Source organism: Diceros bicornis, chromosome 4 (assembly GCF_020826845.1).
Source record: "Diceros bicornis minor isolate mBicDic1 chromosome 4, mDicBic1.mat.cur, whole genome shotgun sequence".
Lineage (NCBI taxonomy): Eukaryota > Metazoa > Chordata > Mammalia > Perissodactyla > Rhinocerotidae > Diceros > Diceros bicornis.
This window is the reverse complement of record NC_080743.1, coordinates 29,358,295-29,380,984: the sequence shown is the minus strand read 5'-3', so window position 1 is coordinate 29,380,984 and position 22,690 is coordinate 29,358,295. Positions and strand designations below refer to the sequence as shown.

The 22,690-nt window shown below is 34.8% G+C and overlaps 1 protein-coding gene across 10 annotated transcripts in view; it reads right to left on the bottom strand.

Annotated features, from left to right (window-relative positions):
• CCDC18 (coiled-coil domain containing 18) overlaps positions 1–22,690 on the bottom strand; it is a 103,152-nt gene that overhangs the window by 24,151 nt on the left and 56,311 nt on the right. For all 10 annotated transcript variants that reach the window (XM_058538540.1, XM_058538541.1, XM_058538542.1 and 7 more), the window contains 7 exons: positions 20,163–20,330; positions 17,531–17,673; positions 11,846–12,009; positions 11,183–11,396; positions 7,285–7,384; positions 2,909–3,025; positions 1,389–1,532 (listed from right to left, as the gene is read on the bottom strand). In XM_058538540.1, coding sequence (XP_058394523.1) covers positions 1,389–1,532; positions 2,909–3,025; positions 7,285–7,384; positions 11,183–11,396; positions 11,846–12,009; positions 17,531–17,673; positions 20,163–20,330 — 1,050 coding nt within the window. The remainder of the gene's footprint in view (positions 1–1,388; positions 1,533–2,908; positions 3,026–7,284; positions 7,385–11,182; positions 11,397–11,845; positions 12,010–17,530; positions 17,674–20,162; positions 20,331–22,690) is intronic.

The window sequence follows — 22,690 nt, the reverse complement described above, 5'->3', positions numbered from 1 at the left end:
TAAGAAAACGACAAAGGTACTGCAATAAATCTGGGACTCAATGGTATATTTTGCATGACTTTAATATGCAAGCTGTATAATCTTTTATCATTATGAATGTAACATGACAAGATATATAATATAAAGAAAAAAGGTAATATTTGATTATGCATGTCAAAGATGGAGAATATAATATATTGGCATGAATAATCAAAACCCACCATTAATCCACACAGCTGGTTAAGGTCGTGACCTTATTTTCCGTGAAAGTAAAATTTGTCACTGGACTGTTACTCCCTCTGATATACTTTTACATCACTCAGTTAAACCTCTAGTAAAGTTTTGTTTCATAGAGAAAAAAAAAACAGTGAAAGAAAGTTAGTTCTAACTTAGCTTGGTGAAGTAGGTTAGATTCTAGGTAATGACACTTGACTTTACGGCAATAAGAAGGAAAGAAACCAGTACAAATCACTAGGACCCTGATGTCTGGAGTGGGACCCAGGATCCAACTGTGTTGTCTATCAATATAAATCTCAAGTAAATATTTTTAGCCAGTCCTTATTAGGGAACATGAAATGACTGGGCCAGTACTCATTCCCCCCCCTAACTGGGGCCCAAACTTGCTCTCAGATACCTTGCTTGATTTATGTATATAATTCAATAAATATTTATTCATGCTTACTTTGTGATATGTACTGTTCTAGGTGTTGAGGATACAGGAGTGAACAAAGGAGACAAAGTAGCTACCCTAATGGAATTTATATCCTACTAGAGGAGACAGATAACCAGTCAAACACAACAAAGAGCTACAGGTGAAGTTTTAAAGTTGAGTATAATACTTAAAAACAAGAAGAAGTTACATCTATGAGAGCTCTTAGAAGAAAATTCCCTTTTTAAAAAGGCAAGTGGGTGGAATAAGTTCACCAGTCAACACACATGCAAACTGATGATATGAAGTCATCAAACTTCATCTGGCAACTCAATGTACTTGGCTTCAATAATGTACAACTATTATCTGTTCATTTATTCTCTGCATAGAGTTCCTCAAGGACAAAGGAATGTATCTTATTAATATCTGATTTTCAGCTCTATTACATAGTAGGTTCTCAATAAATACTTGTTGATCAAGTGAGCATATATCGTGGATTTACTATGAGAGATACTATGCCAATGCCACCAGGGAATATAAAGATAAATAAGATGATGTCTTTGTCTATAATTAGAACATCAGAATAAAATATTTAAAAAGATCAAAGAAACTAACAGGTATCTGGCTAATTAAATAATTAGCCTAAAAATACTTACGGCACAGTTTCTGTATTCTAAAACCAATCAGTTTAAAACATAAAGATTTATATCACTCTTCAGACAATACTACTTGTTCCTTAGAAGGAAAATAATTTACTTACGCTTTCCATTTCTTTCATCTTTTGTTGTGTTCGTTCAGTTTCTTTTTTCAGTTGACTTATCTCCTGTTCATTTTGTAGTGTTATAAACTCTTTTTCTCGAAGCTGTTCTTTGGCATTTTGCAATTTTTCATTCAAACTTTCTACCTGAATTTTAAATTGAGCACTATTAACATAACTAAGGCAAAATAATTCTTTAACCATAACTGCAATCTAAGACAGTCAAGCTTTAAACACGTATATCTAAAACGGCAAAATATAAAAATGAGTTTTTAAGAAAACTGTAACAGCCATAAACATCAGAATCCTTGTGCCTAATAATATGCTTATATGTATAACAAAAATGAACTAAAAGAGATGAAAGTCTCAATCACATTTGTACAAGAAAAGAAAATCAGGATATATTAAAACAACAAATGTTACATGGCCTTACAAATAATTTTGTAGGTAATACATGCACAAGGTAAAAAATATAGTTAGGGGAAAACAAAATCACTTTCCCACTGTATTCCTTCCTTAGAGGCAACCACAGTTAACAGAATTACTTGCAAATCCTTCTAGAGATATTTTATACATATATACATATCCAGACATGCACACATTATGATAAATATGTAGACACATTGATACAAGAAAAATTATACTCAAAACAATATTAAGAGGGTAGTCATCAGGGGCTGGGGAGTGGAGGAAATGGGGAAATGTTGGTCAAACGGTATAAAGTTTCAGTTATGCAGGATGAGTAAGTTCTGGAGATCTAATGTACAGCATAGTGACTATAATTAGTAATACTGTACTGTATACTTGAAATTTGCTAAGAGAATAGATCTTAAGTGTTCTCATCAACAACAACAAAAAGGAACTGTGAGGTGATGGATAATGTTAATTAGCTTGATTATGGTAATTATTTCACAATATACATATATCAAAACATCACATTGTACACCTTAAATATGTATTATATTTATTTGTCAATTATACCTCAGTAAAGCTGGGGAAAAAATTAAGAGAAAAAAATGAATGTAAAGTAGCATGTATAAAATAATTAAAATTGTGTAGTATTTTTATTGTATGTATCTACTAAAAAGCCATATTATGTAAATAATGTAGGCTTACAGTTAAGGAGTTATTATTATTTAATATTTAATATTTATTTATTTATTTATTTATTTATTTATTTATTTATTTTTGTGAGGAAGATCAGCCCTGAGCTAACATCCGTGCTAATCCTCCTCTTTTTGCCGAGGAAGACCAGCTCTGAGCTAACATCTATTGCCAATCCTCCTCTTTTTTCCCCCCAAAGCCCGAGTAGATAGTTGTATGTCATAGTTGCACGTCCTTCTAGTTGCTGTATGTGGGACGCGGCCTCAGCATGGCCAGAGAAGCGGTGTGTCGGTGCGCGCCCGGGATCCGAACCTGGGCCGCCAACAGCAGAGCGTGTGCACTTAACCGCTAAGCCATGGGGCCGGCCCTAAGGAGTTATTTTTTAAACAATTTAAAATATGTAATTTTTTATAATTTACCTGTTTGTTGCATTCCTTAAGTTCCAATTCTGATTTCTCCAGAGTACCTTCTAATTTAATTATTTTCTGTTCCGTTTCTCCCCTGTGCTCACGAATAGTCATATCCAAATGTGTAACCTAAATACAAAAGTAACATTAAATGGTTGTTTAATTTTATTCTAATGTGAAAAACTGTGTGCTTGGAATGTGTTTTAGAATTGTTTATAGTAGGTATAACTGAAACACAAATTCATCTCAAATAAATTATTAAAAAGAATGAGAAAAATAATCATTTCTTACTAATACTGGATCTTGAGTCCCATATATATTATAGATACTTAAAGAAAAGATATTATTATGTTCATAAACGACAAATAAAATGGTTCAGACTTCATTTTATGCTAGATAAAAGCTGTTAAATACAATACAACATAACAAAAATTGTGGGATGCAGCGAGACAGTGCTTGGAGGAAAATTTATAGCATTGAATGCATATATTAGAAAAGAAGAAAGATCCAAAATCAATAATCTAAGCTTCCACCTTGGGAAACTAGAAAAAGAAGAGCAAATTAAATCCAAAGTAAGCAGAAGAAAATAAATAATAAAAATTAGAGTAGAAATCAATGAAATTAAAATTAGGAAATCAATAGAGAAAATCAACAAAACCAGAAGCTGGTTCTCTGAAAAGATCAATAAAATTGATAAAGCCTCTAGCCAGACTAGCTTATAAGGAAAAAAAAAAGAGGGCACAAATGACTAATATCAGAAATGAAAGAGGATACATTATTACAAATCTCATGGACATTAAAAGGATAATAAAGGAATACTATGAACAACTCTCAGCCCATGAATTTAATAAAACTAGATGAAACAGACCAAGTAGTTGAAAGACACAATCTGCCAAAAGTCACAAAAGAAGAAACTGACAATCTGAATAAGGCTATATCTATTTAAGAAATTGAATCGATGATTAATAATTTCCCCAAACAGAAAGCATCAGACCCAGATGGGTTCACTGGTGAATTCTACCAAATATTTAAGGAAGAAATTATACCAATTCTCTACAAACTCATTCAAAAGAAAGAAGCACAGAAAATACTTCCTAACTCATTCTATGAGGCCAGCATTACCCTAACACCAAAACCAGACAAAGACATTATAAGGAAAGTAAACTACAGACCAATATCTTTCATGAACATATATGTAAAAATTCTCAACAAAATATTACCAAATCATACCCAACAATGTATAAAAAGAATTATACACCACAACAAATGGGATTTATTCTAAGTATGAAGGGCTGGTTCAACAAATGAAAATCAGTTATTGTAATCTATCACATCAACAGGCTAAAGAAGAAAAATCACATGATCAAATCAACAGATGCAGAAAAAGCATTTTTTTTTTTGTGAGGAAGATCGGCCCTGAGCTAACATCCGCCAATCCTCCTCTTTTTGCTGAGGAAGACTGGCCCTGGGCTAACATCCACGCCCATCTTCCTCCACTTTATATGGGACGCCGCCACAGCATGGTTTGACAAGCGGTGCGTCAGTGCACGCCCGGGATCTGAATTGGTGAATCCTGGGCCGCCGCAGCGGAGCACATGCACTTAACTGCTTGCGCCACCGGCCGGCCCCAGAAAAAGCATTTGAGAAAATCCAACACCCATTCATGATAAAAATTCTCAGTAAACTAGGAATAGAGGGTAACTTCCTCAACTTGATAAAGAATATCTACAAAAAACCAACAGCTAACATCATACTTAATGCTGAAAAAATGTGAAGCTTTCCCACTAAGATCAGATGCAAGGCAAAGATATTTCCTCTCACCACTGCTTTTCAACATTGTACTGAAAGTCTTAGCTAATGGAGTAAGACAAGAAAAGGAAATAAAAGGTATACAGATTGGGAAGGAAGACATAAAACTGTCTTTGTTTGCAGATGACATGATCATCTAGGTAGAAAATTCAAAAGATTTGACAAAAATTCCTGGAATGAATAATTGATTATAGCAGGGTTGCAGGACACAAGGTTAATACAGGAAAGTCAATCACTTTCCAATATACTAGTAATGAACAAAACAAATTTGAAATTAAAAACACAATATCATTTACATTAGAACCCCTAAAAAGGAAAAACTTAGGTATAAATCTAACAAAATATATACAAGACCTATATAAGGAAAACTACAAATCTGCAATGAAAAAAAACAAAGAATTAAATAAATGGAGAGACAGTCCATGTTCATGGATAGGAAGACTCAATATTGTTAAGACGTCAGTTCTTCCCAACTTGATCTATAGATTCAAGGCAATCTTAATAAAATCCCAGCAAGTTATTTTTTGGATATCAACAAATTCTTCTAAGTTTATATGGAGAGGCAAAAAACCTAGAATAGCCAACACAATGTTTATTGAAAGAGAAGAATAAAGTTGGAGGACTGACATTACCTGACTTCATGACTTACTATAAAGCTACAGAAATCAAGACAGTGTGGTACTGATGAAAGAGCAGGTGAATAGATCAATGGAACAGATTAGAGAGCCCAGAAGCAAACCCACATAGACACAGTCAACTGATCTCTGACAAAGGAGCAAAGGCAATACAATGGAGAAAAGACAGTCTTTTCAACAAATGGTGCTGGAATAACTGGCATCCACATGCAAAAAAATGAATCTAGACACAGACCTTACACCCTTCACAAAAATTGACATAAAATGGATTACAGATCTAAATGTAAAATGCAAAATTATAAAACTTCTAGAAAACAACATAGGAGAAAACTTAGGTGACCTTCAGTATGGCAATGACTTTTTGGATACAACACCAAAGGCGTAACCCATGAAAGAAATAATTGATAAGCTGGACTTCATTAAAATTAAAAACTTCTGCTCTGTAGAAGCCAATGTCAAAAGAATGAGAAGAAAAGCCACAGACTGGGAGAAAATATTTGCAAAAGACACATCTGATAAAGGACTGGTATCCAAAATATACAAAGTAACATAACAATAAGAAACTCATCAATAAGAAAACAAACAACCTAAAAAATGGGCCAAAGACCTTAACAGACACCTCACCAAAGAAGATATACAGGTGGCAAATAAGTATATGAAAAGATGCTCCACATCATATGTCATCAGGGAAATGCAAATTAAAACAACAAGGAGATACCACTATACACCTATTAGAATGGCCAAAATCTGAAATGACAACACTAAGTGCTAGCCAGGATGTCGAGCAATAGGAACTTTCGTTCGTTGCTGGTGGAATGCAAAATGGTACAGCCACTTTGGAAGATAGTTTAGAACTATCTTGTAAAACTACACATACTCTTACCATACAATCCAGCAATTGTGCTCTTTGGTATTTACCCAAAGGAGTTGAAAACTTACATCCATACATAAACCTGCATGTGAATGTTTACAGCAGCTTTATTTATAATTGCCAAATCTTGGAAGCAACCAAGATGTCCTTCAACAGGTGAATGGATAAATAAACTGTAGTACATCCAGATAATGGAATATTATTCAGTGCTGAAAAGAAAAGCTATAAGCAATGAAAAGACACGGAAGAACCTTAAACGCACATTACTAAGCAAAAGAAGTCAATCTGAAAAGGCTACATACTGTATGATTCCAACTATATGACATTTTGGAAAAGGCAAAACTAGGGAGACAATAAAAAGATCAGTGGTCGCCAGAGTTGGGGAGAAGAAAGGGAGGGGTGAATAGATAGAGCATAGAGGATTTTTAAGGCAGTGAAAATACTCTGAATGATACTATAAAGATTGATACCTGTCATTAAACATTTGTCCAAACCCACAGAATGTACAACACCAAGCATGAACTGTAACGTAAACGATGTATTTTGGGTGATTATGATGTGTCAATGCAGGTTCATCAACCGTTACAGATGTAAATCTACCACTCTGGTGGGGAATGTTGATAATGAGGAAGGCTGTGCATGTGTGCGGGCAGGGGGTATATGGGAAATTATACCTTCTGTTCAATTTTGCTGTAAACCTAAAACAGCTCTAAAAAATAAAGTCTTAAAACTAGATGCTGCTAAATAATGCCTTCTGAGTATTTTTGTTCCCCCACCAAACACTAGCTGAGCAACTAACTCCTATAATCCCATTTTCTTCTGATATACTATAATATAAGAGATCAAAAGGTTCAGATACTAAGCTTATAAACTTCAGTCTCAAAAACCCACTTGCTATAAAAATAGCAAGATAAAGAGAGATAATACATTTCTAATTTTTAAAATATTTATGTGCAAAGAAAAACAAATATGCTATAAAAATGTCCATTTTACCAAAAAGTGTTGACCTTGGAAACCCTGTGTGATTATATTTTAACAGGAAATTTCATTAAAATATAATACAGAAGACTAACTTGAGCTGCTCTTTGCTTTAGCTCCCAATTTCTCTCTTTAAGTGCCTGATCCATTTCAAGGAGTTCTTGCTTTTTGTCTTCAATATCCATCTTGCATTCTCTGCAATTTATCAAAGGAAAAAGATCAAAACAAATAGTAGGAATATTATCGCTTTAAAAAATTAAGTCCAATGTAAATTAAAAGTGAAATATATGCAATTATTTCAGATTGAAAGGGCTCAAATTAAAGGAATAATGTGTAAGGAAAATGACTGATATCAACACAATTACTTTAATAGAGTGTTCTAAAAAGGCAAAAGTTAACTCAAATTTTACTGTTGTAGACAATTTAAGCTAAATGTTAAAGCACTCCCAGGATATAAGATTGAATCAGTATAAGAATTTTTAAAATATACCCATATTTTTTCATTTATAGATCAAGGGAGCATTTGAAAGTTTTTTCTATATAACAGCTGTGAGTTTCTTACAACTGAATGGGACATTTATCAGGATATCCCTGATATCCATAGCTCAGTAAATGACCATTGTATTTCTCATGGGAATTTCACTCAAAATGACAACTTTCATACAGTGAAGTATTGAAGTCTAATTTAGAAATATTTTAAATATATTGTTTATAAATTCTAGCCCTTCTAAAACCCTAACTTTTGTATAATTTATACCATAAAAATGCTTAATACTGTCACAATTTTAAGACTGCTACCACTGAAGCCTGTGATCAAGGAATTTTATTTGGAACTCTAAGTTCTGATACGACAAAGGCTGAAAATGTTTCTTTTGTTTGTTTTTGTTTTTGTTTTTTTGCTAAGGAAGATAAGCCCTGAGCTAACATCTGTGCCCATCTTCCTCTATTTTGTACGTGGGACACCACCACAGCATGGCTTGTTGAGAAGTGCACAGGTCCGCGCCTGGGATCTGAACCTGCAAACCCCAGGCTGCCGAAGCAGACCATGCATACTTAACCACTATGCCACCGGGCTGGCCCCCCAAAGGCTGAAAATGTTGATCTTGAAAATCTTCATATGATTTTCCAGTCTTAAATATGAAAAAATATTGAATAAAGGTACTGATTTTAAAAAGCAGATTCTGAACTTCTTTAATGAGCTATTTACTATTCTCCTAAAAGTCTCAGGAGTTATAAAATACAAGGCTAAACTAATATTCTAAAAGGAGTATGAAATGAATTCTAAAGACAACTCTAACTGCTGTCTATGCAAATGGCTAAGCTTCCAAAATTCACGACTAGCTAGAATTTAAGATTTCACTTCTACTTCTTTCACCTATTCAATCACTTAATCATTTAGCAAATATTTATTGGATGCTTCCTATATGTCACTGTTCTATGTACCGTGGATTTAATAGTCAGCAAGACAGAAGTCCTTCATCACACGGAGCTTATATTCTAATAGGTCCAGTAGAGAAGACGGACTATAAATAATAAACAATTCAACAAGAAAAATGTCATAATACAAAGTGCTATGGTAGAGCATTAAATACAGTGATGAGATAGCGACTGGGTGGCTACTTTAGAATAGGTGGTCCGGGAGGGGACCTCTGAGGTCACGTGAAGGGCAAGAAGAAGCTGGCCATACAATCATTGTTTCAGGCCAAAGAAACAGCTACAGCAAAAACCTAAGGTGGGAAAAAACTTGGTAAGTTTTAAGTACAATAAAAAGGGCAGGAACAAGGAGAACAGTATGAAATGAGGCCAGAGAAGTTGGCAGGAACTTTGTCATGTAGGGCTTTGTATTCCAGGATAAGGAGCTTAGATTTTTTTTTTTAATTGTGGTAAAATACATGTAACATAAGATTTACCATTTTAACCACTTTAAAGTTTACAGTTCAGTTACATTAAGTACATTCACAATGTTGTGTAACCATTGCCACTATTTCCAGTATTTTCATCACTCCAAAGGGAAGCCCTATACTAGCAGTTGTTTTCCATTCTCCCTCCCCTTAATGTGCTTTCTATCTCTACAGGTTTGCTAATTCTGGATATTTCATTTAAATGGAATTATGCAACGTTTCTAGTTTCTTTCATTCAGCATAATGTTTTCAAGGTTCATCCATGTTGTAGCATGTAACAGTACTTTATTCCTTTTCATGGCTGAATAATATTCCTTATTACAGGAATATTACAATGTGAAATACAGATATTTCACATTGTGTTTATCCATTCAATTACTGATGGACATTTGGGTTGTTTCCACTTAGTGGCTATTGTGACTAGAGCTGCTATGAACATCTGTGCACAATTTTTGTTTGAATACCTGTTTTCAATTATTTTGGGTTTATACCTAGCAGTGAAATCACTGTGTTGTATGGTTAATTCTATGTTAACTTACTGAGGAACTGCCAAACTGTTTTCCACAGTGGCTGTACCATTTTAGTTTCCTACCAACAATGTATGAGAGTTCCAATTTCTCCACACACTTGCTAACACTTATTTTCCTTTTTTAGGGTCTTTTTTTATTATGGCCATCCTAGTGGGTGTGAAGTGGTTGGTATCTCACTGTGGTTTTGATTTACATTTCTTAAGAAGCTTGGATTTTATGCTGAATCCTTTGGAAAGCCATTAGAAGGTTTAAGTAGGAAAGCAATAGGATCTGATTTATGTTTTAAATCATAGACTTAAATCCATCCTGTGGAGAATGGATTGTGGGGAGGGTTAAGAATTTAAGCTGCAAGACCAGTTGGGAAGCCACAGCAATAGACAAGGTGAGAGATGATGACGGCTTGTGCTAAGATGGTAATAGAAAAAAGGCTAAGAAATCAATACATTTCAGAATATGTTTTGGAAATAAAGTTGACACGGCTTGCTAATAATTGGATGAAAAAAGGGAGGGAAAGAGATAAGAATAATTTTATAGATTTCTGGTTTGAGCAATTGCATGACACTGAGATGGAGGAAGGGCAGAGTTATGGGGGAAAAAAAAAAGGGTTCTGTTTTGGCCAAGTTAAAGATGCCTCTCAAAAATATCCAAGTGGAGACAACAAATAAGTCATTAGATATTTCAGTCTGGAGTTTGGGGAAGAGATCATTACTGGAGATACCCGGGTTTGAAAGTCTCTGATACATAATATTTAAAGCTACAGGAAATTTACTAAGAATGAATTTGTGGGTAGAAATGAGAAGGGGGCCCTTCACTGAATCATAGGATATAACATCTAAGTTTCTGGATCATCTTGCTGCTCTCTATCCTGTTTTTTCATTGCACATTTCATATCTGGTTTGTAATTCTGTTTTCCTTTTCGGAATCTATTTCCCACACTTTGGCTCTGGTCTGGCTCTCCACCCCCATTCACCATAGAGGTGTGCTGGAACAGCATTTTATGCTATTGTGGCTAATCTAAGAACCCAGATTTTAGAGTTGGACAGACTTTTATTTAACTTCCTTTTCTGGACCCTTCTATCTGACTTTGGGCATTTTATTGCATTTTCCCAAGCCTCAGTTTTCTCACTTGTAAAAAGGCAATAATATATCTGATAGGTTCATTGCAAAGAAATGAGTGAGATCATATACGAAGTCCCTGGCATAGTCCTGGCACAAAATAAGGGCTTAATACAAAGAACAATATTGTTATTATTAATATTATTTTGCTATTAACCACTGCTGTAAGCTGGTCCAATCATTTTTTTACCACTATGGGATACAGAAGAGGGCCAGTGTTAAATGGTCCAAAGACCAAAGATGCAAGTATTGGCCAACAGCAACAGCTGAACTGGTTAGATGGAGCATGGGACGGGCTGACTAAGATGAGCCACAGTGAGCAAAGGGCAGTTGAGAAGCCTGCAAACCTAGAATTCAACAACAAACTTTATTGTACGATGCAAGGACTCAGAGTAATAAAGTGAAATATCTGTAATTGTGATATTATTTCTTAGTATTTAACTCACCTAAGTTCAGCTGTGAGATCCTTTATAGTACTGTATTTTTCCTCTAATGATAATTGAGCCTTCTGTAGCACATCTCTCAATTCCTGGAGTTGTCTTAAGGTACTTTTTAATTCTCCATGAGCATTTTGTAGTTCAGTCTCTAGTGCTTCCCGTTTCTGCAAGGCTTCTGTTAGTTCAGTTTCAGTGTGGTGCTGTAACTTTTCTAACTCCTTTGCTGTTAAGAGGAGAGAATAATTTTAGAATTATATATAAGCTATTTGTTATTAAGAACTTTGCAAATAATTATAATTAAGAATATTCTAGGGCTGGCCCCGTGGCTTAGCAGTTAAGTGCACGCGCTCCGCTGCTGGCGGCCTGGGTTCGGATCCTGGGCGCGCACCGACGCACCGCCTCTCCGGCCATGCTGAGGCCGCGTCCCACATACAGCAACTAGAAGGATGGGCAGCTATGACATACAACTATCTACTGGGGCTTTGGGGGAAAAATAAATAAATAAATAAAATTATAAAAAAAAAAAAGAATATTCTATTTTATTCATCTTCAAGAGACAAAATACTAACCACTCATTGTTCCTTCCAACCCCACCATCCCAAATTCTCACTTTATTCTACTTCTTTAAATATAAATATGTAGGCAGCTAAGCTCAGCAAACCTGTTGCTTACCAGCATTTGTTTTCTTATCTAGTTCTGTCTTTGTCTGTTCTAAGATCATATCTAACTGCGAGAGATGCATTGCTTTATTTTCTCCATCTCGTTTTAGGTGCATTATTTCTTTTTCCATTTTAGACAGCTCTTCTTTGTACTGATCCATCTCAAGTTTTACTTGCCTAGTTAAAAACAAAAAATAAAACAAGTAACAAATTATAATTTTGAAACTTAAAAACCAAGTGACTTGTTTCTGACTAAACAAAGTCTGCAAGTTATGTAGGACAAATATAAGCAAAATGTCTAGTCAGAAAGTTAAATCACTATTTTATTGTTAAAAATGCTCCAACTAAAGGATTGTAATTCTGCACCAATTACATACTACTAAATACAACTGTACTACCTGGTAATATTTAGCAAGACTAGCATTCTTTTCAATCTAACGACAGTTAACTTTTATAAAGCTTTTGTATATATTGAGATCATCCATGGACAGGTACCTCATTCATCTGTAATTTCTATTAATCTGCAACACAGAAAATAAAGAAGCCAAGCAATCAAAATATTCATCATACAGACCATACTACTCATAGGAGAGCCAAGTCAATTGTTTTTACTCAGACCTTATTATTAATGTTATCTTTTTTAACTTTAAAAGGGACTAGAGATTTCTAAAATAGTGTAGCTTACTTGCTTTACATATGAGGAAACTGTAAAGTTAGGTGAACTGTCTGGGATAATACTAATAGTTATTAATAGTGAGAGTGCCAGGTTTACTAACTTTTAGTCCTGAGCTTATTCCAATATGGAAGCTCCTCTATCTATATAGACTAATCAACATAGTGAAAGGAGATTTTAAGTCCATTTGTTGGTAATTCCAAAGTGATATTCACTAACTAAATGATTGCTGATGTCAGTCTCAATGGTGGGCAGAGCTGATGCTCCTTTGCATTAGCATTTTTTGTTGTTGTTGCTCTTTTGATCTTTGAGATTTTGTAAATTGAGTTTGCAAGTAGGAGAGTTTCTTTTCTAAATGTAACTTAAACAAATTTGGATTTGTTCAAAAGTTTTTTAATCTGATGTCCATGAGTGAAATTGTGGAAAACTGTAAAACCTCTGAAGTAATATGCAAAATTGTGTATGCATATGTACGTCTATGTATAGAAAGTAATCCATAGTTTTTTATCACATCCTCAAATATGTCCATGGCCCAACAAGATTACACAAGTGCTAATAACCCTTTTACATTTCTAAATTCCAGGTAAATGATTTTTAGCTTGACTAATTCTTTTCTTACGTTAGAGTAGATATAAAACATAATTAGAAAAGCATAATTGAAACAGGTTGGCATATAGTGCCAAGAGCTGACAGCTTGTCAGCAAAGGAGTTGGGGGAAATGTTTGTTTCTTTCTTTCTTTCTTTATTCATTTATTTATTTGGTGAGGAAAAAAGAAAAAATAAACAAATGGGACTACATCAAACTAAAGAGCTTCTGCACAGCAAAGGAAACCATCAACAAAACGAAAAGACAACCTAACAATTGGGAGAAGTTATTGGCAAACCATACATCTGATAAGGGCTTAATCTCCAAAATATATAAAGAACTCATGCATCTCAACAACAAAAAAACTAACAACCCAATTAAAAAATGGGCAAAAGACCTGAACAGACATTTCTCCAAAGAAGATATACAGATGGCCAAGAGACACATGAAAAGATGTTCACAATCATTAACTATCAGGGAAATGCAAATCAAAACTACAATGAGATATCACCTCACGCCCGTCAGAATGGCTATAATTAACAAGACAGGAAACAACATGTGTTGGAGAGGATGTGGAGAGAAGGGAACTCTCATACACTGCTGGTGGGAGTGCAAACTGGTGCAGCCACTATGGAAAACAGTATGGAGATTCCTTAAAAAAATCAAAGATAGAGCTACCATATGATCCAGCTATTCCACTGTTGGGTATTTATCCAAAGAACTTGAAAACACCAAGGCGTAAAGATACATGCACCCCTGTCTTCATTGCAGCATTATTCACAATAGGCAAGACTTGGAAGCAACCTAAGTGCCCATCAAGGGACGAATGGATAAAGAAGATGTGGTATATACACACAATGGAATACTACTCAGCCATAAGAAACGATGAAATCCAGCCATTTGTGACAACATGGATGGACACTGAGGGTATTATGCAAAGTGAAATAAGTCAGAGGGAGAAGGTCAAATACTGTATGATTTCCTTCATTAAGTAGTAGATAATAACAACAATAAACAAACACGTAGAGACAGAGATTGGATTGGTGGTTACCAGAGGGGAAGTGGGGAGGGAGGAGGGTGAAAGGGATAATTCGGCACATGTGTGTGGTGATTGCTTGTAATTAGTATTTGGGTGGTGAACATGATGTAATCTATGCAGAAATAGAAGTATAATGATGTACACCTGAAATTTATACAATGTTATAAACCAATGTTACTGCAATAAACAAAAAATTAAAAAAAAAAAAGTTGGCTATGGAGCCAGTCAAAAAAAAAAAAAAAATACAAGAACTCAAAAAGCACAGCAGTCTACAGACATTTAGTAAAAAACAAACAGAGCTCTATACTCCTTAAGGTTTCATTAGTGTACCACTGTGTTTCAGCATGGTATAATAACTGATGTATGTAATGATAACCCTGAGACACCCAGAGAAAGTAAAAATGACAAGAAAATACATATATTAGAAAATTCCTACCAAAAAAGTTTTTTGTTTTGTTTTAAAGTTTTAGTGCTTGGTAAAGATAAATTCTACTCATATTTCTTTCTTTATGAGCAACTACTCATTCTTTCCTGATGCTAGGTAAATGAGGCATTACTATAATAAATATTGAAGAGTTTAAATTTAAACTATTACATACATAGTCCAATACTAAAAATTTTCCCATAATTTTCAAAACTTTACGACAGGCTTTAAAACCACCAGTTTTTCCAGAAATACTTCACCTTCTTGTCACAGAGCTATTGAGGGCAATCAAGTCTGAGACTGGAAACAGGGCCAAATGAAGGATTATTGCAAAAGCAATACTAAACTTCTAGAACATGGCAGCTGAGACTCTCTGGCTGCTTCAGATATAAAAAAAGATTTTACAATCGCTATGGAGGCAGTCTGAGAAATCTAACAAGTGCTACATGAGCCTCAGCACTGAGAAACCAGGGTCAGGATCATTCACATGCAGTGACATGTACGTGTAGCATGAGAAGAACCTTTCAGTAGTTGTATAACAGAAAAAATTTGGTTTGAGAGCACACCTAAATTGTGTATCTCATACCCTAACTTCTTTGAGTTTCAGCTTCCTTACTTTAAAAGCAGGAATAATAAAACCCATATCACATGGCTGTTTTGAAGAGCAAGTTAATGTGTTTACCTAGCACACTGCTTGGCATGCAGAAGGTGTTCAATAAAGTAGCTTCCTGTCTTTCTATTTGAAGATATTTTAATTCTAAAAAAGATCCAAGGAGATATACAACAGATATATTTTAACTCTAATACCTTTTGGGAGAAAAAAAATAATTTTATAAATTATAGTTCCAGAAGTGAAAACAGCAATAGTGGGAAAAGAGAAAACAAAATGAAGAGAATATTTCTTGGAACTAGGGAACATCTTTCTTATGAAGTTTAATCACCTAGTTCATAAGCTTCCTATTAGTATTTAGGACTTACTTTTCCTACTGAATGTGCCTAGTTATAATCAAGAAGAGTTTTTGTCTAGAAGTCAAAGGGTGGGGGTAAGAAAAGGAAGAAGTTATTGCTTCAATTTTCTCAGTGAAACAGAAAGCAAGATCATTAGAGAGAGCAAAGACTGGGAAGCGGTTGTTGGAGTTTTGAAAGAAAAGGCAAAGGTGTAAAAGAGTCTTCTACAAGAGTGTGTAATATTGTGACTGCCAGATAGCATTAAGAGCACACTAAGGTTTGAAGTTATAAATTTAAAGTAAGACTGGTCAGCGTGGTTATATTTTTTCCAGCCTCTGTAAAGATGCAAGCATGGAATAGTCTGAGTTTGATTTTTAGTGCTGTGTACCACAAAGTAAGAGAGAGGTAAGGGAGTTGTGGGTATGTGCATATCAGTGTTTTAATAACTAACTAGAATTTGAGCTGGGTAAAGAGAAGAGAGAGGGCATTAGGGAATGACATAGTGGTGCAGTTGATGGATTAGAGTCCTGGTTAGATCAAAGAATTGTTAAATTTGGGGTATTACAGGGAATGAGGTGATAATATAGGGGTAGATGCATAATATTCAGATTGAGATATTGGAGATATTGGAAATGACAAAATCTAGGGTAAATCATGTGAGTGAGTCGCTGAGGTATGATAGAGATGAGGATCATCAGAGGAGAGGAATTTTAAAAACTGAGAGGCTAAGGTATCAGAAGGATCAGCTAGATAGACGTATACTGAAATCTCCAAGAATAATGACAAGATGGGTGTTGCAGAGAGCAACAATAAGTCAGGTGGCCTGTAGGTGTCACCAGCAGTGAGAGATGATATGATCTGATGACATGAGGTTCACAAAGTATGGTACACTATGCCACATCTTGACTCTGCGTACAAGAACTGTGGGGAAAAGTTTTTACTTTAGAGGGCTGCAGGGGAAGAAGCAATGTCCTCAGGGGAGAGTCAGATTTCTGTTACAGCAAGAGAAAAGAAAAGGTAGAGAACATAGGGGATGTCTCTCAGGATCGACTATGAATTCTAGAGGACACAGTGGAAGTCTTTCAGAAGCAGGCATGAGGTAGGAGAAGGGAAGAGAATACACGGAGAGGTTTTTAGTAATTAGTATGAGAGATGAGGGTTGACCTGGAAATCCACAGCTTTTTGTGGTGTCTGGCATAAGCAAAGATAAAGCTAAAATGTGATTAGTCTCTGTGGAATTAAGGTAGAGGCTCATGGTGAGGCTATGTTAGTGGGTAGACACTTGTCGATGGAAGAAAGAAGGTCTGAAGCACTGTGGTCTTAGTCTTAAACACAGGACACTCTCTTGACCCTATTGGGAGAGTTCAGGACATCTAGGGAAGCAACTTGCTATTCAAAGCACAAAGGCCTTATCTTTACTCCTGTCAGTGAGGGAGAGGGAGCCTGAGAACATGTGGTTTTAGTTCAAGTGCATAAGTTAACTCCTCACTCCTGCTGATAGAATGGTGGGCTACTTATGCGTGTATTATTAATTATGCAGTACTTTTTAAAGCTCCTCAGATGATTCTAATGTTCAGTCAAGGTTGAGAACCACTGTTTGATACTATTAAGAATCATAACATTCTCTCCCATAAACAATTAGACCCTATGAAAATTCCCTCTATATGAGTACATCTTTGCCTGCAACTTTTAATGTTATTCGCAATTTAATTTAATACAACCGTTGCTGAGTGCCTATGAGGTATAAGGAACTACGCTAATTGTTGTGGGAGGACCCTTAAAATAAATCAGATATATCTTGACCTTAAGGAACTTATAACATAGTAGGAGTGTTAAGGATATTAAACTATAATACAAAAAGGTGTAATGAGGGATATGAGGGAGATACAAACAAAATACTATAGGAACACAGATTGTGGAGAAATTAATTCTTCAAGTAAATGCTTCACTGAACATTATCTGATATCGAAATTCCGATACTACTGATGTTAAAACAGGAGGAAAATAAAACTAACATATGCATCTTACCTGGCAGTACCAGTAAGCTCAATAACTTTTTGCCTTTTCATATCTGCTTCACGGGTGGCTGCTTCACATTTCTCCTCTATTTTTCTCAACTTTTCGGCTGAACTTTCCCTTTGTTTTTGAAGCTCTTGTTCCAATTTTGATACCTTGTAAAGCAGTTTTCAATGAGTCTTTTAAACTCAGTCACAGCTCAACATTCTTCACAAGAAAAATATTTGTATAAATTTGTAGCCTAGCCTATCATTCACAGTTTCAAGATGTATTACAAAAATCAAAGTATAGACCAGGAAGTAATGTTTTGGAAATATAAAAGCAAAACTTATTTTTTAATAATAAAGATATTTCATTCATATACATATTTATAAAAGTGGAAACATCATAACACTAAAATAGGACATAAGAATTGAACAAAATAATGGTAAATATTCCCCTTTTCATTATCCCCATTTGAAATGTTCTTTCTTCTCTTGTCAAACTATGTTCCTTTCCTTCTTCACAAATTGGCTCATTCAGTGAAGGATTCCTACATCGCCATCTGCCCTCAAACATTACAACTTGCATTTGCTCCCAATATAAGTTGCAACTGCTCCTATTCATTTTTCCTTCTGTTCCACTACAGTGCAGGAGGTATTCTTCCTCCTATAGAAGTCAAACTGTTTCACAGGTGTTCTGGATTCAACTCCTATCTACTTTCTCAGGAACCTCATACTATTGACAATCTCTACTCTCTGCTCTATCTTCACTCTCTTTCTTCTGGTTTCTTTAGATTAGCATTTAAATATGTTCAAGATCTTCTCATCATAAAAAAACCTTTCTTTCATACTTCTACCTGCCTCCAACTACCACCCTTTCTTTCCTCCTCTTTACAGCCCAACTTCTCAGAGTTTTCTAGGCTTGCTGTATCATTTTTCTCACTTCTCATTCATTCCCAACCCATAGCAATCTGGCCATTCTAGAGAAACTGCGCTATGTCACCCATGACCTCCATGTTGCTAATTCCAATGGACATTTCTCAACCCTCATTTTATTTGACATTGATTGCAGCAGCCCATAATACCAATTATCATTTCCTATTTCATGAAATACTTTGGCTTCCATGTACTGCATCCCTCAGAGATCTGTCCAAGTCAATCTTCTCACCCCTCATCCTATATTCTCTCCCTAGTTAATCTCAGCCACTCCATGTTTTCAATTAACATTTACATGACTGTGATCTCAAAGTTAATCTCTGGCTAAGGACTTTAATATCCTCCCTGACCTTCTAAAACCTCTCACTGAAGAACTAAATACAGATTATAAATCATTAATACCCACACTCCCAAATCAAATTCCAAGAATAAAACTAAAATAGTACCCAGGTAAAAAAGGAAGAGAATCATGGAAAATCTACCCATTCTGTGCTTGACTAAAGAGCATAGTCAGAAGCAGAAAGAATCTAAAGATGAGCAATAATCTAAAAAAATCCAACATGGAAACTATGCATAGTGGAATATGAATGAAAGGTAAAAAGAGAATATATAATGGAGAATTTACTACCAATACTGAAGAAATTTTTAGATATAAACTACTTTAGACCCTCAAAGAAGTTGAAGAGAACACAAAAATCTCTTAAAACAAAGATCATGGAGAAATGAAATAACCAAAAGAAAAATACAAATGAACTGGCAGATTTAAGGGGGAAAAAAACAAAAGAAAACCATAAGACCATTACCGAAATGAAAAAAAACTTCAGAAGGACAAGAATTATAATCAATCTTGTAAAAACTAGAGTCAATGATAAGGGATTTAGGAAGTGGGAATAAAGCACAGAGGAGACGAGGAAATGCTTCAGGATGAAGCTGCACAGCAGGCATAGCAAGCAACTGGTCCAGAATTGAACAAAAGGGACAGACAACCGCAGGAGGGAAGTCTCCAAAAAAGAAAATACAGAATACCTGCCTGATGCGTTTGAATGAATTGAAAGGAGATTTTTCAGTTTCATTGGAAAGCCTGAGGATGAATCCAGAATACTTAGATAAAAAGTCATACGAATGACAAAAAAGTGAGGTGTAGTGAGATTACAGGGAACTATCATTTTCTAATTTATACTTTTCTGCAAAATTTGAAATGAGAAAAACAAAATGAAAAAATGTAAAATATCTGTGAAGAATTCAGATGAATCTGGTAATGAATGAAAGAGAAATGATTAGATTGTAGTATAAAATTTCCTAGGAGTCTTTCTTTGGAGTAATAACTTATTTTTAGAAAGTTTCCTTTGACATTTTTCTTTTAGTGCATTGCTTTGGCATTTCTTTAGGGATTATCACACACATCCTGATCCAAAAAGAAGAAATTGGAAGGTATAATGATTCAGTCAGGTATTATATTCAGGTCCAAAAAGAAGGGAGAAATTGAATAAAGAAGTCTGAATTATAATTAAGTTGTATGGAGTGACAAAATTGTGCTCATAGTATTATTACATGATCACATTACACAAGAATAGAACTTTATTTTACAATGTTAATATAGAATATTTCTTATAATACGAAATCTTTGAGGTTAAATAGCAATTTATATAACTAACAAAAAAATCTATTATCAACATTAAAAATTCCTATGTCACATAAGTAAAATCATTTTGACCAATAATATATACCTGTTTTTCAAGTTTAGTTTGAATATCTTCTAGCTCTCCATTTCTAATTGTCTCTTGTTGTAACATTTGCTGCTGTTGCTGAAGAGTATGCTGTAGAATAACATTTTGCTCAGTGGTCTCTTGAAGACTGTGATTTTTTATCTTTAGCTCTTTCTGTAAACAATATACCTAACAAATACACACATTTCTCATTACAATGCCATGTTTCAAATGAAAAGCAATAAAATGTCAAAGCTGTCTACCTCGTTAGATAATTATTCCCACTTGTCATGTGGGACAATTGTATTTATGGCTATAGTTTATTATGGAGAAGGGCAGGTTCATTTTTCTGATGGTGGGATGTGTTAGAAGATCCTGCTTATAGGGTTGGCTCTTGGCTAGTGTCTGTGAATGTGGCTTTTGAAACATTCCCTAAGTGATGACATTGTTGTGTCTGGCTAGGGCACTGAATCATGCTTTCCTTCTCAGAGTCTGGAATTTTGAAATTTGTGGTTGATCCTATGTGACCAGCCCCCAATAAAGAACCCGAACTTTGAGTCATAAGCAGGCTTCCCTGAGCAAAAATACTGCACACGTGTTGCCACATTTCACTGCTACAGAAAGGAGCATTTCTATGTCACCCCTCCGAGGAGGGAGAGAACATAGAATGCCAAGGATTTCTCCACACTCCATCTGATATATCTTTCCCCCTTATTGATAATAAACCATAGCCACAAAAGCACTGCATAAATGTTAGGTGCTATTTATTATATTATTGTTGCTATTATTGCTGTTGTTTGTAAAATGATATCCCAGCAAAGCACTCTTGAACATTCATGCTCCAAAAAACACATAAAGGCATGTCAATACCAACTAAGAAATTGTATTCTTTCACTCCAAATATTTAGGACTTGAATATGCTGGTCCCCAAAATTGCTTTCAAAGAGAACTTTAAAGTTATCTGGGAGCACCTATTAAGAAGGAAATTAAAATGCCTTTTGTCCTAGTCATCCAAATCCTAAACATCTGCCAAAAGAAATTATTTTTAAAATCATATAAATAATGACACATAATTTAATATATATTTTTTAATATTCTTCACCTGCTCCCAAAAGTAAGGGGAAAGTTTAATAACTGATGATATATCAATCTAATTAAAAATGCTGCAAACATTTAACATCATAATTTAAAAGACAATAGCAAAATATAAAATTTTACAAAACAAAATTAAGTGAAAAAAACAGAATTACATTTCATTAATATAATTAGGAAAAACATGCAGGCAAATAGAAAAGTGAAAACCTAAGTATTAGAGCGTGGACTGTAGGTAAATCTTCTTTAAAAGATTTTTTATTGTTGCTTATGTAATAACTATTTTTAAAACGTAGGAAAATAAAGCCATTCCTTTAAAGCAAAAAATCTTTCCAATATATATCATTCCAGAAGAAAGGAATATTTTTTTTTTTGGTAAGGAAGATCAGCCCTGGGCTAACATCTGCCAATCCTCCTCTTTTTGCTGAGATAGACTGGCCCTGGGCTAACATCCATGCCCATCTTCCTCCACTTTATATGGAATGCCACCATGGCATGGCTTGACAAGCAGTGTGTTGGTGCACGCCTGGGATCCGAACCTGCGAACCTCGGGCCGCCGCAGCGGAGTGCGTGCACTTAACCGCTTGCGCCACCGAGCCGGCCCCCAGAAGAAAGGAATTTTAAACTCCTAAGAAACAGTGGAAGAGAATCTTGACTTGGTTCTTTTTTCTAATTATTTAGCAGTTGAACATTCAGCAGCATCACAAAGGGCTTAGCGGCCAAATATCCTTTGCTCACAATGAGACATTCTTAAATTTCAAACTTCATTACATGATGACACTGTAAACTTGGAGAACTTTAGTTATCACAAGCAACTAACCAATTTCTAATCCTATATTATAGTTATTTTTATGCTAACCTATTTTAATTAATTTTGTCTGTATGAAAATAATTTAATTAGTGCAAAGCTGTATCAGTGTCACCTGTTTTCCTTGTTTTCCCTGTTAGCTCCTGAGAAAACTACAGATCACATTTCTGTAGCAGTTTATTTTACGTAGAACTGACTTGCCTGCAAGATAAGTTTAAATACTATTTTTTCTTTACTGTAATATCCTGTCTTAAACTTACTTTCCTATTCAGAGAAAAAAACAGACAAAATGTTAAAATAAGGCAAAACATTTGCAGATGACATGATTTTATATACAGAAAACCCTAAAGAATCCACCAAAAAACTGAAAAATAATAAACGAATACAGTAAAGTTGCAGGATACAAAATCAACATACAAAAATCAGTTGTACTTCTATACACTAACAATGAAGTAATAGAAAGAAAAATTAAGAATATAATCCTATTTGCAACTGCAACAAACAGAATAAAGTACCTAGAAATAAATTTAACCAAAGAGGTGAAAGACTCGTACACCGAAAACTATAAAACATTGTTGAAAGAAATTGAAGAAGCCTCAAAGAAATGGAAAGATATTCCATGCTCTTGGATTGGAAGAATTAACATAGT